General features: G+C 40.4%; 1 protein-coding gene across 1 annotated transcript; it reads left to right on the forward strand.

Annotated features, from left to right (window-relative positions):
• The first annotated feature begins 8,715 nt into the window (after nucleotides 1–8,715).
• LOC147453112 (pentatricopeptide repeat-containing protein At4g19191, mitochondrial-like) lies at nucleotides 8,716–12,725 on the forward strand. The gene has a single exon (XM_086518605.1). The coding sequence runs from the start codon at nucleotides 9,172–9,174 to the stop codon at nucleotides 11,902–11,904; it is 2,733 nt and encodes a 910-aa protein (XP_086374731.1). The 5' UTR covers nucleotides 8,716–9,171; the 3' UTR covers nucleotides 11,905–12,725.
• The last annotated feature ends 279 nt before the right edge of the window (nucleotides 12,726–13,004 follow it).

The following is a 13,004-nucleotide window of genomic DNA, read 5'->3' on the forward strand; positions in this document are numbered from 1 at the left end:
TCTCTGTGGGGGTTCCCTGTCCAGCACCCACGTATGCCCAATGCCCCTCTTGGTGTGAAACAGAGCCACACCTCCTACAAAACAACGAAAAAGTGCTCTCTCTCTCTCTCTCTCTCTCTCTCTCTCTCTCTCTCTCTCTCTCTCTCTCTCTCTCTCTCTCTCTCTCTCTCTCTCTCTCTCTCGTGATGCGTCGACTTAGTGAGGGCAAGTGCTATTGACAACCCATACTCCTCAACGACCTACAATGGAGGTGATCTGGGGTAGACGATTCATCTACCAAGTAGGCGGAAATCAAATAGGGGCATAGCCAAGATTTTAGCATAGCATTGTAAGGGGGAGTTATTACATAGCTTGTGGACATAATGCCGAAAATTGGGGCCATTAGATATCAAGACCCTTACCTCTCATTTCTTCCAACAAGTTGTATGGAGCCATATCATCTCCCAAGAGGGAAGTCTTGCACGTTGATACGACATCGAGTCCTCTTGGCTTCCTTGGTTGCTTTTGCCTTCTTGCCTCTTCCATAGTCACTCTGTGATGTGACTCCTTATTTCTCCTTACCTTTTCCACGGCCAAGCTGTCAAGAAGTATGTAGTGCGACTAGGAAAGTGACAGGCCTCTGACTATGAGGATTTGTAGCAAAATCAAGCAAGGCGTTGATGATTTGAAGGCAAAAACAAACTCAAATAGAGAAAATCTCCAGCCAACCTAATATGCTATATAGCATAGTATATGATGATGGTTGAGTTTTTTGATTTGCTGAAGAATATGATACATTTTAGAGTAGCGAGTATAGCTTTCTCAATATTGCTAGTTTCTTAGGCCAATTGTGTGTATTTTGTAGGTAGTAACCATTTCTAATCATAGACTACAAACTTGGCTAGATATTGAGTAGTTTCTATGGGTTTCTAGAGGTCATAATGCTAAACCCAGTTTTTTCATGTTTGCTGTATTTAGCACTTTATCATTGCCCCCAATTGGCTTCGACCCATTTTGTGAGATAGTCCGTAGCCACAATGATATATTGGGTATGGGTGCGATATGCAGGGGGTGATATAGGTCCCACAAAGTCAATGCCCCATTTTGCAAATGCTCTTGCTCCCATCATTGGCCGTAATGGCATCTCATCTTTTTTTATTGGCATCTTGGTGCGTTGACATGCGTCACAACGCTTTACAAACTCTTCAGCATATGTGCAATGTAGGCCACCAAATTCTTGCGGCAGTTAAGACAATTTTTGTCGTCTTATCGCCCGAAAAATGGCCTCCACTTATTCCGCTATGTGCATGTTCTAGAATCAGCAGAGGTATTTGCTTTCACTTGCACAGATTCTAAGTTGATCGTCCTTTCCCCGCTTATAGAGTTGGTTCCCAATTAACTGAAAGTCACGAGCTTCTAGCTCTATAGCTTTTTCCCATGCTCTTTTTATGTTCTCAGGGAAGGTCCTGGTGGTTAAGAAGTCAATGATATATTGACTCCATGCAGGTGCTATGTTTACCTGAAACAAAGCATTGATTAGTGTTAATCAAGTCACATGAGCAAGGAGAAGCTCAAAGACTCCATAGTCACACACCTCAAGAGCTCTCACCAAAGAGTGCTCTCAACAAATGAGCTTGAGAGCCCTAATTTCTTTTACACCTAGGGTAAAAATATGCAATGTTCGGGCGTCCAAGGTCTTTAGGGATCCACCACTTACTAAATCTGCAAACTAGCCACACTAATTGACCTATTTTTTACAGCTTGGTGGTTAGCACCAGCCTCTTAAGCATGGACATTAAGCTCAAGGCTAGGCCCTAGACTGAACACTCAAGAGAGAGAGAGAGAGAGAGAGAGAGAGAGAGAGAGAGAGAGAGAGAGAGCTCTCAAAAGTGGATCCTCAAGAGTGGATACTCAAGAATTCGTCCTTCTTGGTTGATTTGATGTAGAAACGCATCATATCGCATAGACTCGCTTGCCATTAATGGGCCAAAGTTTCTATAGTCACGCTCAATACAGATACTATATACATGTTTTCTTAGTTCCCTTTGGGCAAGGGATTCAAAAGGAGCCATGGAGCATGTCAAAAGGATAATGGATCTCTTACAATTGGAAAGCAAGGCGTAGATGATTTGAAGCCAAAAAAACACTAAAAAAGAACAAAAATCCAGTCATGAAAGACCCACTTTGAAAAGGAACCAGGATTAACTCAAAACTATTAATAATGCTCTCTCTCTTGAGCCCACATGCATGTGACTCAAGGAGATAAGAAAGGTCCACTCCATTTTGAAAGTACAAAAAATGCTCAGCTCAATTTGTTAGCGTGTAATTCAAATTAGTCATAATCCAAATAAGTGTTCTCCAACCTATAAACAGGCCCCTTCCCTTCATTCTAAATACACATAGGTAGAATTCTAGCACTAGAGGCGTGAGGAGAGACTTGGTTGTAGACACTATAGTGTGAGATTCACACTTTAGTGCACTATAGCATTGATGCTACATTTTTTAAGTAAGAGAGTGTGAGAGTTTCACATCTCAAGCCACCTACCTATCCTTATAGTCATCAATAAATTTGAGATCTTGGTGATCCAAAGGTGTGATTTTGTCTCCAATTCATATTCCATCCGGTTGTGCAATGCCACTCAAAGATTTGAGGTGATGTGTATGCCGCAATTTCTTAGTTGAGCTTGTGAGATCAAGTGTTTTGGGTGCTTTTTATTGCCTAATACTAGTTCATTGTAAGAGGTTTGAGTGGTGAAAGGTCTCCCGCAACCTAAGACAATGTGTGTGTTGGCAAAGTGTTGAGCATGTGTCGGTGTAGTCTCCATGCAGGCTCTTTGACAGTGTAGCAAGGTGTTCTTTCACCTCTCGAATTGCAAGACAATTGTTTGAGCACCCTCACTCTCCATCTCTCTCCATTTTCTCAATGGCTCCTTCTCTCCTCCTTCTATAGAAAATTGTTGCTTGTTTGTGTGTGTTTTGCGTGTCTCCCTTAAGTCTGAGGACACTCTCTTGCGTCCTAGTTCACATCCATAACTAGGTGGTGCCGTTTTAAGTTGGGTTTGGCTAGGGATTTTGCTTGGTTGTGTTTGTGTTGTGCCCTAGCTTCATTGAGCAGCACGGGAGCCGTGAAGGGTGTCTAGAGGCCGCTCTTCTTGTTGCCCGCCCCGGACCGCCTCAATATATATGTTAAATATCTATTAAAAGGTCTTTAAAAACATTGGGCTATAAAGAAACCATACAGTTACAGACATTTAATGAGATAAATAAATTGTTTTTCCTAAAGAGAACTAAAATACATGAACATTTTTTGACAGTGGTTTTAAGTAAAAAGGGTTGTAAGTTGGAGATGGATAATAATTGATAAAGTCCATTGACACCTGTAATACACATCCAAGGCTAATGAATCTATTGTTTTGTTTGGATGAATGCAGGGGAGGAATCTATCCTTTCTTGATTTTTTTTTTGGCTTAAAGCTATTGTCAGTGAGATAGTATACCTACTCTTATCACTTGGGAAGTAATACTTTATTGGATTACTATCATTGTATACTAGAATGAGGCTTCATTCTCATATGCCATGTACAAAGATAATTCTAAGACTGAGTTGTTTTTGTACTAATTTTTGCCTCTTCTCTGAAGCCAACTGTCTTTTGAATGTAAAAGTTCAATTATGTCTTATTACAAGGTTAAAACAACTACACACTCATCCTATACATAAGTTTTTTTTCATTTTTTGTAAAAAACCGGGACGCTGGCTCTAGAGACTATCTTGAATCTTGGTTCTATGCTTGGAGCAACTACCTTTAATTCCTTGATTGGTTGGCTGGTCTTAGGTGGTCCTACATAGGCTAAGATTATGGTTTCCTGCTCACAACTTTTATGGTCTTTGACCTTGCCGGTTTAAGGATTGTAGGCCCAAACTATTGGACTAATCGTATATATACTTTCTTTTAGGATCACAAACACTTTAAGTTGACAGCTCGCATGAGGGTAAACCACGACCCGGAGAAACATACAAGGATGTTAGATACAAACATACAACTCTATCTTGAAAAACCCGTGAACTTCCATTTGTCTCTCATCTGCTCTTGGCTTGGTGGCCAGGCCAAACAATTGGTTACTACTCAAATTGCTTCCAAAATTTTTCGTGGGCTTATGCTTGATATCCTCAAGGAATTGAAAGTTGATGAACCTGGGACCTATCTAACTACCTATGCAAATTACAAGGGTGTTAAGATTATCACCAGTCTTCTTAAACATTGTATTGATGATCATGATTCCCCCCTCACTGAAAAGACTCAACTCTCTTGCCACTCCCAATTCCTTCAATTCATTCCTAACTTCCAGCTCTTCTTCTTACATTTCTAAAGGAAAATCTCATAGCTTTACTAGGGGAAGAGGAAGGAATACCCCCATCAGGCACCTTCTTGACTTATGATCACTTATGATTGTGCAGGTTGTTGTTGGCCCTTGTGGAAGGTTATCCCTCACAAAAAAGGCGTCTGACAAAATTTTTATATAAAAACATTGTCTTTTTCCAAATGTAATTATGAATCGGGTACACCCTAAAACACTAATCTGTGGATGTTTTGACTTATTATTTGGAAACCACGAGTTACTTGATAATGTTCTTATTGATTGTAGGTATCAACAACCTATTAAGAATGCGGTCTATAGTAATGATTTCTTAAGACACAACACTATACCTGTTTGTGATTGTGCTAAATATATCTCATATTGCAAACATTTTGACATTTATGGCTTACATGTCAATACTTGTAATCTGGATCTCATTGAAAATACCACAATATGAAAAATCCTTGCTAATGGACTTAATCACATACCCACTTTTCCAAAAAAGCCATATCCTGCTCTAACAGCTTTAGCTAGCTGTTAATTGACCTTGTCAATACTCCCTGAGTGGAGAAGACAATCCTACTGGACTTAATAAAAGTGGTTGAGAAATGTTTCTTTCAAAAGATCTCACATATACCTTTTCAATGGCTTTCTACTAACAACTGTTGGATCACACCACAACTTGCTGAGGATTTTCAAAGGCTTTCACATAACTGGTTTATTGTTGGACTTGATAAAAACTCCAATTGTCCCACTCTTATATGCAAAAGATTGGCTTGGAATTCAGCACACTCTAGAATTTCTAGGAAGGAATTCACACCACTTAAAGCTTCCCCCTGTAAAGTCACTTGTGATATTTCAAAACATCTTGAAAGCATAGGATATTTTGATCAAAATACCAAATTTCTTGTACTATTTCCCACCTATAAGGTACACAAACATAAGCTTAATTTAGATGGATATCAGATGCCTCAAATAGTATTTTTTGATATTACTAAAGATATTACCTTTTGCCTTGACCTGATTCTTTCTGAATTTGAAAATATATGTGCCTCTAAACAGAAACTCTGCTCTAACTTTCTTCAAATTCACTACAACACTTTTTGGTTAGTTAAAAATGCCAGTGAGGTTACTCGTAACCTACCGAAAAAATCTTTCATCTCTTCACAAATGATATTACTCAATACTATGAGAATATACCTTTAGAAGGGGATTTAGGATTAAAAGATGTTCTATCTCAAATGATTAAATTGGCCTTCAAAAATGCTAGGGTTAATGGTTACTCTTACATTTCACTATCCAAACAACCTAGATGGATAAGGTAGACACAATCTTCTCATCCCTTTCATTTGGATGATGTTAAACTAGTCAATAACATATCTTGGGTACTTCATAACTGTACCGTTCTCTTCGAAGGACAGTGTTTTAATCAAAGCCAGGGCATTCCTATGGTATTTTCTTGCTCACCTGTAATGTGTAATATATACTTAGCCTTCTAGCCTTCTGTGAATAAAAATGGTAAAACCATGAGTGACAAAAGTAAATATCAGATACTTCCACCTTTTAATCATACTTACATATACATAGATACTTATTAAGCCTCAACAACAGATTTTTCTCGGATGATATTAATCTTTTTTATCCCTTATATAAGTTAAAATAGCTACACACACGTCCTATACATAAGGTTTTTGTCATTTTTTGGAAAAAACCGGGACGCTAGCTTTAGAGACTATCTTGAATGTTGGTTCTATGCTTGGACCCACTGCCTTTAATTCCTTGATTGGTTGGCTGGTGTTAGGTGGTCCTACATAGACTAAGATTCTGGATTCCTGCTCACGGCTTTTATGGTCTGTGACCTTGTCGGTTTAAGGATTGTAGGCCCAAACTATTGGACTAATCGTATATATACTTTCTTTCAGGATCACAAACACTTTAAGTTAGCTCTCATGAGGGTAACCGGAGAAACATACAAGGATGTTAGATACAAACATATAGCTCTATCTTGAAAGACCGATGAACTTCCATTTGTCTCTCATTTGGTCTTGGCTTGGTGGCCAGGCCAAACAATTGGTTGTTGCTCAAATTGCTTTCAACATTTTTCGTGGGCTTATGCTTGATATCCTCAAGGAATTGAAAGTTGATGAACCTGGGACCTATCTAACTACCTATGCAAATTACAAGGGTGTTAAGATTATCACTAGTCTTCTTAAACCTTGTATTGATGATCATGATTCCCCCTCAATGAAAAGACCCAACTCTCTTGCCACTCCCAATTCTTTCACTTCATTCATGACTCCCAGCTCTTCCTCTTACATTTCTAGAGGAAAATCTCGTAGCTTTACTAGGGGAAGAGGAGAGAATACCCCCATCAAGCACCTTCTTGACTTATAATCACTTATGATTGTGCAGGTTGCTGTTGGCCCTTGTGGAAGGTTATCCCTCACAAAAAAGGCGTCTGACAAAAGGTTTATCTACAAACATTATCTTTTTCAAAATGTACTTCTGGATTGGGCACACCCTAAAACACTAATCTGTGGATTTTTTGACTTATTATTTGGAAACCATGAGTTACTCGATAATGTTCTTATTGGTTGGAGGTATCAACAACCTATTAAGAATGTGGTCTATAGTAATGATTTTTTAAGACACAACACTTTGCCTGTTTGTGATTGTGCTAAATATATCTCATATTGCAAAGATTTTGACATTTATGGCTTACATGTCAACACTTGTAATCTGGATCTCATTGAAAATACCACAATATGAAAAATCCTTCCTAAAGGACTTAATCACATACCCACTTTTCCAAAAAAGACATATCTTGCTCTAACATCGTTACTTAGCTGTTAACTGACCTTGTCAGTACTCTCCGACTGGAGAAGACAATCCTACTGGACTTAATAAAACTGGTTGAAAAATGCTTCTTTCAAAAGATATCACATATACCTTTTCAATGGCTTTCTACTAACAAATCTTGGATCACACCACAACTAGCTGAGAGAGAGAGAGAGAGAGAGAGAGAGAGAGAGAGAGAGAGAGAGAGAGAGAAAGAGAGAGAGAGAGAGAGAGAGAGAGAGAGAGAGAGAGAGAGAGAGAGAGAGAGAGCACAATCTTTTGCAATGCTCCAGAAGAGGGCAATGGGTAGTTTGAATTTTGAAATGTGCCTCTTTGTGCGGGAGCTACAGACCCAAGGGTCTGTTTGCGTGCATTGCAGACTAGTGGGCTGAGGCCCGAGGGCTTTAATAGGAGGACTCAAGAGCACCGACTGCGGATCGGGACGAGAACCTTAGGTGCTAGAGGAGGAGGAAATCACTGTGTCGCCCGGCTGCAGAATTCACTGGCTGGAGGAAGGAGTGATAGGCACGTGGCAGGGAGGGAGGAACCAAAATCCCTCCTCCGATTATATATAGTTTAGATATAGATAAGGCAAATCCGTCCCATACAAATTTCCATGCCACATGTAAAAAAGGCTGACCCTTTTTACCTCAAGGTATTTTTTTTTAGTAATCTCAAGTGAAAAGAGTGCTATTTCTTCATTCCTTAATAGAGAGAGAGAGAGAGAGAGAGAGAGAGAGAGAGAGAGAGAGAGAGAGAGAGAGAGAGAGAGAGAGAGAGAGAAGAAGAAGAAGAAGAAGATTGCGTAGGAACAATTTTAAGAGACCTCAAAGATCTATCCAACTAAACTAATTATCAAATGTGGGCTAGTTGTAGCTTTTAGATTCTTCTCTCTCAACAAGTAGTTTTCTTCGTGTTTTTTTAAAGGGGAAATCACCAAAATACTTCTCTAATTTGTGAAAATTCCCAAAATACCCCTCAAATTTCAAAAATTTCCAAAATACTATTTTGGTTAGATTGTTCAAGATTTTCTAATCTTTATTCCTTTTTGACAATTGAGATCCGTTTTTGAGTGCTTAGGATGTAATTTGTCATAAATTACCTGCAAGAAAGGCACTTATGTCTAAGGATAATGAAGCAATTCATCTCCAAAGCTTACATAACCACTCAAATTCTAAATTTAGCATCTTGGATTGAGAGACAATCAGTCTTCTTATGAATAGCTACACATTTTTTATCTTTGGAGAAATTTAATTTCACGACCCGGGGGTATCTTGGGAATTTTGGATAATTTGAGGGTATTTTGGGAATTTCCACAAATTAGAGGGGTATTTTGGGAATATTGGGGGTATTTTGGGAATTTCCACAAATTAGAGGGGTATTTTGGTAATTTTTCCTTTTCAATAAAACACTGTAAGAATCAGTTGACCTGCCAAATATCATGCTTTCACTACTATCAATATTTATTTTGCAATAGGGAATAACCTTCCGATTGTAAATAAAATTTTCATTTTTTTTGAACTCGGGATTAAGCTTAATGGCTTGAGATTTCCTCTCGAAGGGAAATGTGTATTCCACTCAACTTGCAACGTGCAGGCCATTAGCCTGGCGAGTCGCGACACTAATTCTTCAGTGACTCGAAACCCATTCATTGCCTGAGTATTCTCTCTGCGCATAAAGGGCCTTTTTAGCAGGAGAATAAATACTGCACCAGCACAAGGCGAGATTTAACCTAGCCCCCAAAGCCTGCAGGGCCAATGGTCGCCCCACTTTTAAGCTCCTCTTTTCTTTTGAAAGAGTTTACTCATGTACATGTTTCAATGACTGAAGAAAAGACAGCAGGGCAAAAAGAGAAGGGTTGCTTGCAGAGCATCATAATAAGCTCCATTTGTATTGCCAATGAGGATGTCAGAGATTACAAGGTCAATAAGGCTTCGACATCAAGACTCGTAAATCATGATCTTCGCATTTTGTTGCTGCATGGGCATGGCTCAAGCTGATGCTCCAAGAGGATTTAAACTACCTCTCCCTCCTCAAGGCTTCCCACAGTACTAAGGATCTTCGCCGTGTCCACCACGTCCACACCCTCATCATCTGCCATGGATTTCCACTTGCAGGCTTACTTGGGGACTATCTTATGGTCACATATGCAAAATGTGGGGCCCTTAATGACGCCTGCCTCATATCAGAAACACTACCCTGTCGAACGGTCTTTTCATGGTCTGCTCTTATCTCTGCTTATGCCGATTGTGGTCGCAGTCGCGAAGCATTGCAACTACACCAAAACATGGCAGATGAGGGTATCGAGCCGAATGATTATACTTTTGTTAGCCTCCTCAAGGCTTGTGCTAATACATGCAATCTGGAACTGGGCAGGAAATTGCATGTGGATATATGTATCCATGGATATGCAACGGATCTTTTTGTTGCAAACACCCTGGTGAGCATGTATGGAAAATGCAGAGAGACTACTGAGGCTGAGCAAGTGTTTCAAGGATTGTCTCGGCGTGACGTAGTATCCTGGACTGCAATGATCTCGGCTTATGTAGAAGTGGGTTTAGGAGAAGAGTCTCTCTTGGCATACAGGCAGATGCAAGAGGAAAATGTAAGTCCTAATAAGTCGACATTTGTGATGGTTCTTCAGGCTTGCTGCTGCCTGGTAGAGAGGGAAGAGGTGGAAGGTGTGGATCTTATCTTATCCGCGGAGATGATTTTAGATATAGGACTGGCATGCCATGTCGATGCACAGAGAGTGGGTTTTATGCCAGATGCCCTCCTTTCAAACACTTTTGTAACTACGTACAGTAAATGTGGTGCAATACAACAGGCAGAGGCTGCTTTAGGCACCCTTCACCACCCTCACATTGTGTCATGGAATGCAATGCTGTCTACGTACATTCAACAGGGTGAAGGAAAGAAAGCTTTACAGTTGTTTAGAAAGATGCAGTATGAAGGTGTAACTCCAGAATTACACACCTTTGTTTTTGCCCTACAGGCATGCAGCATCCTTGCAGGTAATGAAGATGCCTCTATAGTTGAGGGCCACTCTGCAGTAGAGGTTGCACTAGACATCGGTCTTTGTTTACATGAGGATGCACGTAGGAAGGGCTGTGTCTCTGATGTTTTTGTTGGTACAGCTCTTTTGAGCATGCTTGGCAAGGTAGGGAGGGTTTTGGATGCAGAAAATGTTTTTGTGGGACTATTGCATCATGACCTTGCATCATGCAATGCAATGCTTACTATGTATGTTGAACAGGGTGAAGGGAACAAGGCATTACGACTCTACAGACAAATCTGCGAAGAAGGTATGTGTCCAAACCAGCCGACATTTGTCGCATGTCTTCAAGCGTGTGGCTCCTTGGAAGAAGAGCAAGAAGATACAGATCTTGGGGGTACTACAGTCAAAGCAATCTCCTTGGAGATTCTTCAGGGATTGCATGCAGATGCCCTGCGTAAGGGCTATGTGACTGATGTCCTTGTTGCCAACACACTCATCAGCGTATATGGCAAGCTTGGGGCAGTCAAGGAGGCACAGGATGTTTTTTGTGCTTTGCCTGAACGTACTGTTGTCTCATGGACTGCCATGCTTTCCATATTTACAGAGCAAAATTTGGGACACACGGCTTTGCAGTTGTTCCACCTAATGCAAGAAGAAAATATTAGTCCGAACGAGCTGACGTACGTGGCCGGCCTTCAAGCGTGTGCATCTCTGGGAGAGTCGCATGATATTATGGAGGACTTAGTTTCTTTCAAGGCTAGATATTTAGAAATTGGACAGGCATTACACACAGATGCATGTAGAGAGGGTTTCACTTCGGATGTTCTTGTCTGCTCTACCATCCTCAGCATGTATGGAATATGTGGGAGTCTTCAGAAAGCGGAGAGTGTGTTTAACTCGCTGCCTTACTGTTATACGGATGCCTGCAATGTAATGCTCTCTTTGTATGTTGTAGAGGGCGAAGGAGAGAAGGCTGTATCGTTGTATAAAACTATGCAACAAGAGCTTGTTTCTTTCAATTGCTCTACCCTCATTGCTGCATTACAAGCCTGCAGTGATATAGCTCATTTAGAAACATGTTATGAGCTTCATTTTCACACTCTTCTCTTGGAGTTTGACTGCATTCCCTCTGTAAATGCCACTCTTATTCATGCATATGGCAGTTCTGCCAGCATGTTTGATGCAGAGGTGGTTTTCGACAAATATCCAGAGCCTTCAGTTGGCTTGTGGACTTCCTGCATTGCTGGTTATGCAGGTGTTGGAAACCCAATTAGAGCGCTACAAATGCTAGAGAACCTCCAACTGGCAGGCCATATTCCTAACAGGATAACACTAACTTCGGTCTTGTCAGCTTGCAGTCGGGCTGGATTTGTCAGTGATGGGATTGAGCATTTTGTGTGCATGAATGGAGAGCAGGGATTGGACTTGGATTTAAAACAGTATAGCATAATGTTAGACCTTCTCGGGCGTGCAGGGGACTTTAATAGAGCGGGTGACATGTTGCTGAATATGCCATTGCAGCCTGACCTTACTGTGTGGTCATGCTTGCTAGGTGCGTGTCGTTTACATTGTCATGTTGAGCTAGCTGAATATGCTTTTGAACAAATCATGAAATTTCAGCCTCAGTGGGCTGCACCGTATGTGCTAATGTCCAACATGTATGCAGATAAACTGCAGAATTTTGCAGAACTTGCAGAGCTACATATAGAGGATGTGTTAAGAATACAACGATAGTGTGTCTGTACCCCCATGTCCCGGGGGTTGTAATATATAATCTTTTACATGGGAGGCACATTATGCCAGGGCGGTGCCATCAATGCACCAAACCCACGTACTATTCTATATGCCTGTTACCACCATATATGCTGGTAGCCGCATTAGAAGTAACAAGTGCTGTTTTTAGGTCTATTTCTCAAGCTCCGAACTATCCTGAGTTCAGCTAAATACAGGGACCTTTGTTGATTTTGTAAAGAGTCTTCTTAATGTTTCTGGTGACATTAAAGATGGAGAAACTTTGTCATGCATGAAATCTTTCAAGATTTCCTCATGTAACACAATGATAAGTCCCTATGATAACCAACCATGTATAGCCGCTTGGCTGCTATTGTCCTAAATCTCTCCTTAAAAGATCTTGCTTTGTCATCTTGAATTGCAAACTGTAGCTTCTAGTTTGGTGGTACTAATATGGAGTTGAATTGACATCAGCCGATTGTGTATCTATAGCTGATCTTTTATCAAAATTGGCTTCAATGTGAGCATGTTACATTGGCTTTGTGTTGCCAATACTCAATGTCGAAGCCAGTGATTTTCCGAACAGCTGTCCGGCATAAAACTAAGCCACTCATCAGATCTCAACACACAGGTTGTGTAAGTGAATGGTATGCCAATGAAGGCAATGCTTCAACAATAAGAGCTTCTCTTGTCCAAAGAAATTGGGCAAGTTGGTATCACTAGCTTTAAAAAGTATCAAAAGTAATGCAGGTTTATACGCATCTAGTCGAAAAAAGCTCATTGATTTTGGGTGGGATGAATGCACATATGAGGGCTTTGAATTTTATAGGAACTAATGTCCACCTTTCAAATTTAGCCCTATCATGTGTTTCACAATTCACACCTGTAATGCCCTCATATGAAGATAAGCTATCTTAGGAACCGAGCTTACGTGTTGCAAGTGGGAAATATTGAGGCCATTGAATGTTTTTAAATAATCTTCAAAACTAGTATACTTAGTGCAATCCTAGACAATAAGAATCTCTATCTTATTAGTGGATATGTCTTCCAAATCCCAGGATATCCAGCACTTGAGCAATCATAAGACTTAACAATGTGGCCCT

The sequence above is a fragment of the Adiantum capillus-veneris genome, chromosome 8 (genome assembly GCF_014529385.1).
Source record: "Adiantum capillus-veneris isolate H3 chromosome 8, ASM1452938v2, whole genome shotgun sequence".
NCBI classification, from domain to species: domain Eukaryota; kingdom Viridiplantae; phylum Streptophyta; class Polypodiopsida; order Polypodiales; family Pteridaceae; genus Adiantum; species Adiantum capillus-veneris.

Bases quoted from the DNA above. Each gene is read 5' to 3' on its own strand.
- LOC147453112 (XM_086518605.1), top strand. From the start codon at position 9,172: ATGCTCCAAGAGGATTTAAACTACCTCTCCCTCCTCAAGGCTTCCCAC.